Below are 9,851 nucleotides of genomic sequence, written 5' to 3' on the forward strand. Positions count from 1 at the left end.
AATGTAGTTGAAATCATATATTGATTGATTTACTGTGCATAGATAAATTTGAAACTTGTAATAAGGGCATTTTTTATTTCATTATGTTGTTTTGGTGCTTATGGTTAATTTTAAAAAGACAGACATTACTTTTTTGATAGATTTTTCATCCATAGCTTCAGCTCTTCAAAGTGCAAAGCAATCTAAATAAAAAGTTATGGTTATTAATTTAAAAAATATTGATTTAACTACTTTATTTTTATAAAATTTTAAATTTCCATTTTTGTACAGCAATTATGTTACATATATCAAGCCGATGTGTTTGTATCAACGACTTATTAAAAAAATGCTTATTTTAAGGGCTCCAAAAATCTAAAAAATTTGGCAGCTAGTGAAAATATTAACACCTCCCGCACTTCTAGTTTTTCTTTTCCTATTTTCTGCCAAATTTGAAATTTTGTTGAATATGTCCATGTATGAAAACCAAATGGAATGCATATTATACAAATGAATGAATAACTTACTACAGCATAATATAATATTATGGTATATAATGTTAAATATTAATGTAAAAATTTTCGATTACAACATAATAGAATATTTTTTAAATATATCAAAATAACAATCTCTGAGTAATTCCTAAGTGTTATTTTTTTAAAGTTATATATGTATATTATCTGAGAATTCTTGATGACGCGTAATAAGTTCTCTTATAGCAGAGTTTTTTTTCTTTTCAAAAATTTCAAATTGGAATGCAACTTTGCCGAAACTTCTGAGACCGCAGAATTTTGATAAAAGATTTCCAAATCACGAACTTTGCACAAAAATTATGCCATTTCTATGAATAAAAATATCTTTTTCTTATTTTTTTTGTTAAAATAAAAGTTAACTTCATAAGTTTTTCTATTTTTGTTAAATAAATATGAGCTTTTCACAGTAATTTCAAATCATGCATTTACGTGATAATATTTAGACGGGCTCAATTTTGCATTGATTTCATCTTAAATCCATATGGTTTTTCAGCAATTACTGTTGCAGAGTTTTACATAGCTTTTTTTTAAAAATCCTGATAAATTTTGTCATCCTACAATTATTTCAAATTGCACATTTGAATAAGAACTCTTTGTTGCACACTTTAGATTTGTGCCAATGTAGTTGCAAAATCACATTGTCTTTTAAACCTATTTTTTGTGTGGTCATGCCCTTAAATTTAGACGTTGCTTTAAAATCATGAGGTTTTTAGATCAAAACTGTTAAGACTCCATACCTTCCAGTATCTAAGGTTTATTTGAAATATTTTCCCTAGTGGCAATACAAAGTTGGAATTTAATCAAAACTTTTATACAACTTTTGAACATAGCTTTCAGGTTGCCTTATATATTATATATTTGTTAAAATAAATTTAAAAAATTTCTTTCAATTTAAATCTCAATTCTCAACTTAGTTTTCTCGCTAGAGGAGACTAAGCAATCATATTTCATGAGCCCTTCTTATTTTGCTTATACGCTCAATGCTTCATTATTCTTTGGTTTTACTCATTTCAACTGGATAAATATTTCCTGACTGATAGTTAATATTTTTTTGTAACATGAATAATTTATGATTAAGTTTAACTTTAATTTTGAAACGTAGAAACATGATCGATTGGATAGATTTTTCTATTCATGTCATTTAACTTAAAAAAATGTATCATATTACTGCTTTTTTTTAAACTTCTAATTCTAACTTTTGTTTACCATGATTTTTTTTCTTATGATTTTAAACATATTTGTTTTCATAACTATAAACTAAATAAAAAAAAAGCTTACTTTTTTTAATAATAAATGTCTAATAATTGGCTTTACTCATTTTGGAAGGAGAATTATTTTCTGTCTGCTTATTATTCCATCTATATTTCTTATTTTTCTGTATTACAATTTGACTCAAGCAATGCATTCTATATAGCTTAATTAGTACCATTTCTAAATCTATTTTGCTTTTAAGTATGAAGCTTGTTTTTTTATATTTCTATTAAAACCAATTACCAAAATTAATGAAGCATCGTTTTTGTTTCTCCTTTCCAAATTAGTACTATTTTTTCTTTAATTTTGCTTCTTTACTACATAGCAACTTTTTTATTTCAACAAATACTTATTTCCAAAATTAATTAAGCATCATTGGTATCAAAAATATGATAATTTTTTTAATTTTCTTCAAAAGGGATTTGTAACTTTTTTTTAATTTCGCTTTTTAATGCATGCCTTATATTTTTTTTATTTCAATAAGTACCTATTACCAAAATTAATCAAGCATCTTTGGCATCGATAATTGTTCAGCAATTTTTTATATTTCTTCTTGACGAATTGAAGTATTTTAACTTTTATTTTGATTTTTAGTACATATTTTTTCTTCCAATTATTGTTCAGTTTAAATTATTTAGTTTTATTGAAACATCTTTTAAAAGCATAAGTATTAACAAAATAAACATATGGTTTCATTTAACTTCAGAAATACTAATTTGGTGACATTGGTTTACTATGCTACCAAGTTTAATTTTTTAATTGAATGTATATGACATCACATATAAATTAAATATTAAAAAGAACATGCAATTAACTTCTTTTTTTATCAAATACTTAATATAAACTTGAAAACATCATTGCTCTTATGTTTGTTAAAATAAAATGTTTAAATTAAAAACAATGGCTAATACTTGATCGATAAAAAAAATTTCATTTTTTAAATATCTCTACCAAAAACGAAAATTAAAATTGTGAACAAATTTAAGGATTGGTGCCTAAAATTTTCCCTTGCAGCCGATGTCCAAATTTCACTAACAGTTCTGTAGTTAAAAAAGAGACACCCACACAAAGATAACTTGTCATTTTATTACTATAGATATTTACGAGACTCTAAAGTCCATTTTTTTGTAGCATATTTGTTTTCTATCGAGGAAAGCTGACATTTTTTTTAAGGTATCTGTTTTGAAGTTTGTTCATTTCTGCTCTGTAGTTATTATAAAAAATATAATTTAAATAACTTTTATTTTTTGTAAAATTTCAATTTTCATTTTTGTTAACATTAGGTTCCCTTCTAAAAGAAACAAGACAGATAACTATGTGTTCTTTAATTTTCTGTAGTTATTATAAAAAATATAATTTAAATAATTTTTATTTTTTGTAAAATTTCAAGTTTAATTTTTGTTAACATTAGGTTCCCTTCTAAAAGAAACAAGACAGATAAATATGTGTTCTTTAATTTTCATTTATTAAAATTGCCTCTTTGGCTTTCTTAGAAACTATTGTGGTCACTAAAAATCCTTGTATGCATCCTGGAGATGTTAGAAAGCTGGAAGCTGTTGATGTGCCAGAATTGCGTCACATAAAAGATTGCATTGTCTTTCCTGCTCACGGACCTCGACCACATCCTGATGAGATGGCTGGTTTGTAATTGACAATTATTATTCTCTTTTCCAACAATTATTATTCTCTTTTCATTATTCTTCATGTTATTAAATGCAACCTGAGATGATTGATTATTAGACAAGGACGTTGTTTTCAATATACATGTTACATATTTATTACTAAGTTTACAGACTGATACTTGTAAGTGGAACTTTTTAGTCAAAATTAAAGGCAATTTATAAAGGGCACTTTGAGTTTTGAAAGGGCATTTACTTCATAAATATTTCTCAAAATGTGTAATATTATGTAATAACTATATTTCATGCTCAAAATATTTTTAATTATCCTCTCGTACTTTTTTATGAGTAAATTTAAAATGGCAATTCTCTCTCATTATGGAAATAAGAGAAAAATTTGTAGCTTTTGAAAGTAATTAAAGGCATGCTAAAAGATAACCTCTGTGCATATTTCTTTTTTGAAAAAAGTGAACAAGCAAAAAATGATTAATTGATAAACAACTTAAAAGCTTTTTTTCTATAATTTTAACAGAAATTTATTAGAAAATAAACACTTCAAAATGCATTGTTTTACAAAGAAGACAAGCTGGTTTTTATTTAATAAAAAATTTTCTAAATTAAAAATCACTTAGAATATTCCCCCCTCTACCCATAAAAAGATACTTATAAAAATTTTAACAATCGAGCATAATCCTAACAGGCCTGAATATTCAATTTTTACAACCTCAACAATAAGCTACATTTTTCTTAGAAATCAAATTTGAAAACATATAAAAATACAAAAAATATAGGAAGCAAGCATACATTTTAAAAGTATCTTAAAAACTTGTTTTCTCATTTTTTTGAAAAAAAATTATAAATTATTCATAGCATTGCCTTTTTAATATTAATGAAAAAATGTATTTGTGGATTTCAAAAGTTAGTGCCCAGTTTTTCGCAATATTGAGCATGGCTAGGCATACACACAGCTTTGAGGGAATATTATTCCTTACAACTAGAAAGAAAATTTATCCTTACATTATAACCTAATATAATTTATCATCAATCAAGATTTCAACCACTGTCCAACCAGTAAAAGTGTTTAAATGTTGTTAAGCTCTTTGCTTAATTGACTTGTATAATTTGCCATCAATAAAAGTTTAGAGAACTTTCCAAACAGTTAGAGTGCTCAAATTTCCTTTTGAAGCTCTGAGCTAGATTCAATGCTAGTTATAATTGTTTCTTTAATTATACTAGCAAAATGTATCGCCTTTTCATTGCTAATTGTGATTTTGACCTCTTTTAGCATAAATGAATTGGAATAAACACACAAAATACACTAATGTTTGACAACGATGTGAAGAAATAGCAGGAATTAATGAAATTTATTCCAGATATTACTGATAACGGTACAAATAGGCGATTAAATTTACAAGACAAAAGAAAGTCTGAAATCAATGTTTTATGTGTCCACCAACCACTTCCAAACACTTATTGCTGTCACGGCATTACACTGCTTGAAGGCTGCAATTTGCATTATAAAAATGTATTCCTCGCAAACGGATGATGTGGTAATATGGGGCTCTCTGTCTTTAATGAGGCATATTGACCATTAATGAAATTATTACTACGAACAGAGGACAATTGACTTTAATACATCTTATTTAGTTTTATGTCTTCTATTTTAGTTTTAAGCAAAGCAAAATTATTTTTAATTATTATTTATTATGTTTAATGTTAAAGTTTTTATTTCATTTGAAATTTTAATACTAATATACTTTTGAAATATTATAGGTTCTGATTTGGATGGGGATGAGTATGTTATCATTTGGCACCCGGATTTAATATTTCAACGAGATAACTGTAAGCCAATGAACTATCCACCAAATGAAGAAAAGAAACATGTTGGAACGATTACTGTAAGTTTATGAAAACTTTATTAGGTTAATAGTTACAGGAGGAAAGGAATTGGTTGGATTTAGAACACTTTAGACTACGCTTTTAATGCTATTAAATATTTTTGTTTTTCTCATTAACTTGTTGCACCACTAGTAATACAAATCCTATGAAAGAATCACGTGGAACAGCTAAAGTATGCCATTTTTATTCCAACACGTTGTATTTTAAATTTAAAACAAAAAGTGAAAATTCACATGGTGTAATAACATATTAAATTGATTTAAAAAGTTATGTGGAAATCTGTTGCAATAACTGCTGTAAAAAAGAAAAGAAAAAAAAAACAGAAAATCGCCACAATCAGGTATGTCAAAAAGAGATTACTTAAATGCACTTTTCCTAATACTATTTTACTTTTCAAGACTTTAATAACTAGCTAGCAATTGTTGCTGAAAAATGATTGGTTAGACCACATGAATTTACAATGAAACTGTCGCAAGTGTAGTGTTGCTTTAAAAAGTATAATTACTTAAATTAATGATTAAAAATTCCCTTGCATTAATAATGTCATATTAGAAATATTTGGATTTTGAAAACTATTTGGAAGTCTACTGTAATAACTGCTGGAAAAAATCATCAGGGTTGCCACAGGTGACTAAAATGCGACTATTTGCAACTATTTTCGACCTGAGGCAACTATGGCTACTTTTTTTGCCTGAAAAGGCTGTAAAAGCAACTATTTTCAGGAAAAGGAGACTTTTTGGAGACTATTCTATGCTCCTAGCAATCTTTTTTTAGCATAACTTGGGTTGTCAACCTTAAGCCCGCGGCGAACTCAAATTTTAAGGACATAAAGCTTCCCCCCACTTTTCAAGAATGCTAAAATTTGTAACTTGTAGATTCAAAGAGAAATGCTTACTGTCAGGCTTAAGAAAATAATCATGCTTTTTTCCAAAAAATTTTATTATTTATTTAGTAACGTTTTCTAAAAGATAAAAGTAAATGTTTCTGTTTTATATCTATGAAAAACTTAAAATGCTAAAATTTTTTAGGTTAGAGAGATGGTTAACTTTTTATCGAAATATATACAAAATGACAATATTGGTGTGATGGCCAATGCTTATCTTGCTTGGGCTGATTGGCACAACAGAGGCATTTTCTCTAAAGTTTGTTCTGAAATTGCTCAAAAATATCCCAGAGCCCTTGATTTTGCAAAGTCTGGCACAACAGAATACCTCACACCAAATCAGAAGCCTAAATTGTACCCAGATTTCATGGAAAAAGGCTCCAATAGAAACAGTTATAAATCAAAGAGAGCTTTAGGACCCCTATACAGAGTTACACGCTCTTTAGAGGCTTGCATTAGTAAAGTGGATATATTCAATCAAGAAATTGCCATCGATGAAGACTTGGTGTATCCTGGATACGAAAATTATGAAGAATCTGCTGAAATTCATCGACGAGAATATGTTAAACGGATAAAAAACATTTTGAAAAAGTATGGTTTGCGAAATGAAGCAGAAGTGCTGTCTGGTTACATAGGCCGAATGAATGATTACAATGAAAACCGTTATGATCGTGATAATGCACTTTCAGTTGCTAAAACATATATTAAGGATGCCATTAAACATTATCGATACAAATTTGAAGAATCTTTTTACAGCGAATGTGCCACCATCGGCACGCTCAGAGGGGACTGGAAGGAAATCATCAGGTATCGAAGGGCATCTGCATGGTACATTGTCACTTATAGAAACCCTGACAAATCCGTTTTGAGCTTTCCCTGGATTCTTTCAGATATTCTTTGTGATTTAAGAGAAAAAGTTGTTAAAACTAGAGAATCTCCTATTGTACCTAAAAGTTCATTTATTGATGCATCTAATAAAAGTCTGAATGAGAGCTTTGCTAGAATTATGCAAACACAGTCTTATGAGTGTCACTGTTATTTAATACTGAGGGATATAATTGGGAACTGGTTCAATAAATCTTCTTCGATGTTAACAATGTCTGCAGAAGAAAGCTTTTGCATCCATTGCCTCGAGAGAATCTTCAATAAATTCAGAGCGTTATCTGGAAAAACATGTTGCTCAATTCGAAAGACAGGTGACTGCGAGTGCGAGGCATCCTGTTCTCCAACTAAGTTAATACTGGATTTCATGAAGTTCTATGCCACTGAGGTTGTAGATGATATTGGTGTTTGCGGACAATCAGCCAGCTGTGATGGATTCGGAAATTTAAATTTGCAATCTCTTGCTCTGCAAAGCTATGCCACATTAGCTGTGACACGGAATATATATACCTTAACATCGAACGAAAAGGTTAATGAGTTAGGATCTGTTAATGATTGTGAAGAAGGAGACCCAATAAGAGTTTCAATACCAAAAGGAATGGAAGATATTATCACACATCATGATGTTGAACTTTCTGATTTATTAAAAACTTTGTCTGGAGTTAAAGATATATTTATGTCAGGTGATAAAGACTATAAAAATAATTGGCATATTTTAGTTCACTCCATTGGTAAACCTCATCAAAGATGGTCGTTAGAAGAACTGATAATGGATGAAAAAATTGATCAATTAGTAAGATCAAAATTAAAACTCCCATGATAATATGGTATTTTGAATTTCGTTTACAAATATATTTTAACAGGTTAAGATTTTCTAAGAGATTTTAACTATTAAATATTTTTATGTGACAAATTTTTTGTGAAAATATTTAAACACAATGTAGTCATAACTTTTCATTGTAGTTATAGCAATATATTTAAATCTACTTAATGAAGCAATTAAAAGTGCAAGTTATCCAAACTTCAGACCTTAGCCAATTGCTAAATAGTCTTGCTCAGCTGAACTATTTCGCTGCCATCTTTGTTTCTGTTCAATAAACAAAGTATTTTTTTTTTAAAGGAAATCAAATATTTTATTTAACATTTCAAAAAATTTTATATCATTTTTAAAATTTTAATGTTTTTCAAATATTCTGCAAATATATGAATAGTATATAGGTATTCTAATAATGAAAGTCATTAACTTGTAAAACATGTATTATACCCTGCTATGTTTCATAATTTTAACATACAGGAATGTAAGTATTGAAACTTGTTAAAATTCAATAATTTTTAAGCTCAATAAAATAGTGTGAGCTTTTCCATTTTCTAATTCCTAAATGTGAGCACTTTGACAATGTTTGTGTAATACTATAATTTTAATATATCTGGAACATTTTAATAGAAAAAAATTGCTCTACATTTCTAAAAAATTTTTTTTTAACAAACCTGCCAAATTTTATTGTATGAAATCTAATTTTTTTCACACTGTTGAATGCACAAAACAACAGTTGTTTTGCTAAGTTGTATTGATAGAAACTTTTAATTATTTGGTTATATGTATGTACCAAAAAAAAAAATATATATATCCCGAGTAACTTTCGATCGAATGGTTGGAGCTTAACCTTAATTCAATCATTCTTAATGATTTAGGGGACTGACCACAAATATGCTGTTTATTTAAAATTTGATTTTTCAGGAACCATGCAACCAATTTTGCGCCATTTTTTTATTTTGCTGCATAAAACTGTATGCGACTTTAAAACAATGCAAAAAAATAGTATACCTTACATTTCAAAAAATTTTCGCTATTATTTAATCAAGTAATAAATATTTACTAAAATGTATTTTTGAATGGGATTATCTTTAAATAAATGAATTTTATAATCGTGTTAAGTTTTTTTTTATTCGCTTAAAGTTTTCGAGATATGGCGAAATACGCAAGAAGTAAAATTAGGGTACAAACTTTGGACCTCTTTTCTGACTAAACTATGCAGACCATATTACCCAAATTGCAGTTACCACCTATATTTTGGGGCTCAGAAATCCAAATTCGTTGAAATGATGTATGTTTTTTCTGAGAAAGTGAATCTATGTCTCTAATTTCATAACTTAAAATATCGTCTGCACCAATTAAATAGAATATTTTAGGTTACCCCTATGACAAGCCATTAAGATTAAGTCCTAAAATGTGAAGATCCAATCATTAGATCAAAAGTTATTCTGGTTGGTCTATTTTTTTTAGTAGTGAACTATATATATATATGTCACGGGCAATGTAAATAATTGGGCATTGTTTATAGGATATGACAAAATGATAAATTATGTTGCAACTATTACATTGTCATTATGTATAATGCTAAAAGTCAAGTGGGCAATTTGTGTCACACACAGCCACAGGGTGTCTTGGGATATTCATCCACTTTTAGATGTACCTGGATAATTTTTTTTAAAATTTTTTCCCGCACATGCGCTGTATAAAGCAACTACTTCAATTACTCTTATCTGGCGCAGTTTTTTTTTATTTTCTTAAATTTTAAAGCAATAATTTCGGTATTAGTTTAAAATTGATTCAAACGCTTTGTTTAATTTTTTTTTAAATATTTAAGCTATAGCAAAACTGGCACTAGACCTAGTATATATTTCGGACATTTACCAAAGGTCTAGTCATACTAGGTCTGGTTAAGTGCCATTGCCCGGTATATCTTACACTGATGTTTTTTTAAGGTCAAGTGCCACTGCCCGGTATACATTTGCCCGGTATATTTT

At 28.1% G+C, this 9,851-nt stretch overlaps 1 protein-coding gene and 1 long non-coding RNA gene across 3 annotated transcripts in view; one reads left to right on the top strand and one right to left on the bottom strand.

The window, feature by feature from the left end:
* Positions 1 to 9,249, top strand: part of LOC107439500 (uncharacterized) — a 32,939-nt gene extending 23,690 nt beyond the window's left edge. For both annotated transcript variants that reach the window (XM_043054335.2, XM_043054336.2), the window contains exons 6-8: positions 3,254 to 3,400; positions 5,153 to 5,277; positions 6,307 to 9,249. In XM_043054335.2, the coding sequence (XP_042910269.1) occupies positions 3,254 to 3,400; positions 5,153 to 5,277; positions 6,307 to 7,863 (1,829 nt within the window). In that variant the 3' untranslated portion in view covers positions 7,864 to 9,249. The remainder of the gene's footprint in view (positions 1 to 3,253; positions 3,401 to 5,152; positions 5,278 to 6,306) is intronic.
* The window catches only part of LOC107439502 (uncharacterized), a 21,551-nt gene continuing 11,747 nt past the window's right edge, over positions 48 to 9,851 (bottom strand). Inside the window, exon 4 of the long non-coding RNA XR_011637005.1 lies at positions 48 to 182. This is a non-coding gene — a long non-coding RNA (uncharacterized lncRNA). The remainder of the gene's footprint in view (positions 183 to 9,851) is intronic.

The sequence above is a fragment of the Parasteatoda tepidariorum genome, chromosome 6 (genome assembly GCF_043381705.1).
Source record: "Parasteatoda tepidariorum isolate YZ-2023 chromosome 6, CAS_Ptep_4.0, whole genome shotgun sequence".
In the NCBI taxonomy this organism is placed as follows: Eukaryota; Metazoa; Arthropoda; class Arachnida; order Araneae; family Theridiidae; genus Parasteatoda; species Parasteatoda tepidariorum.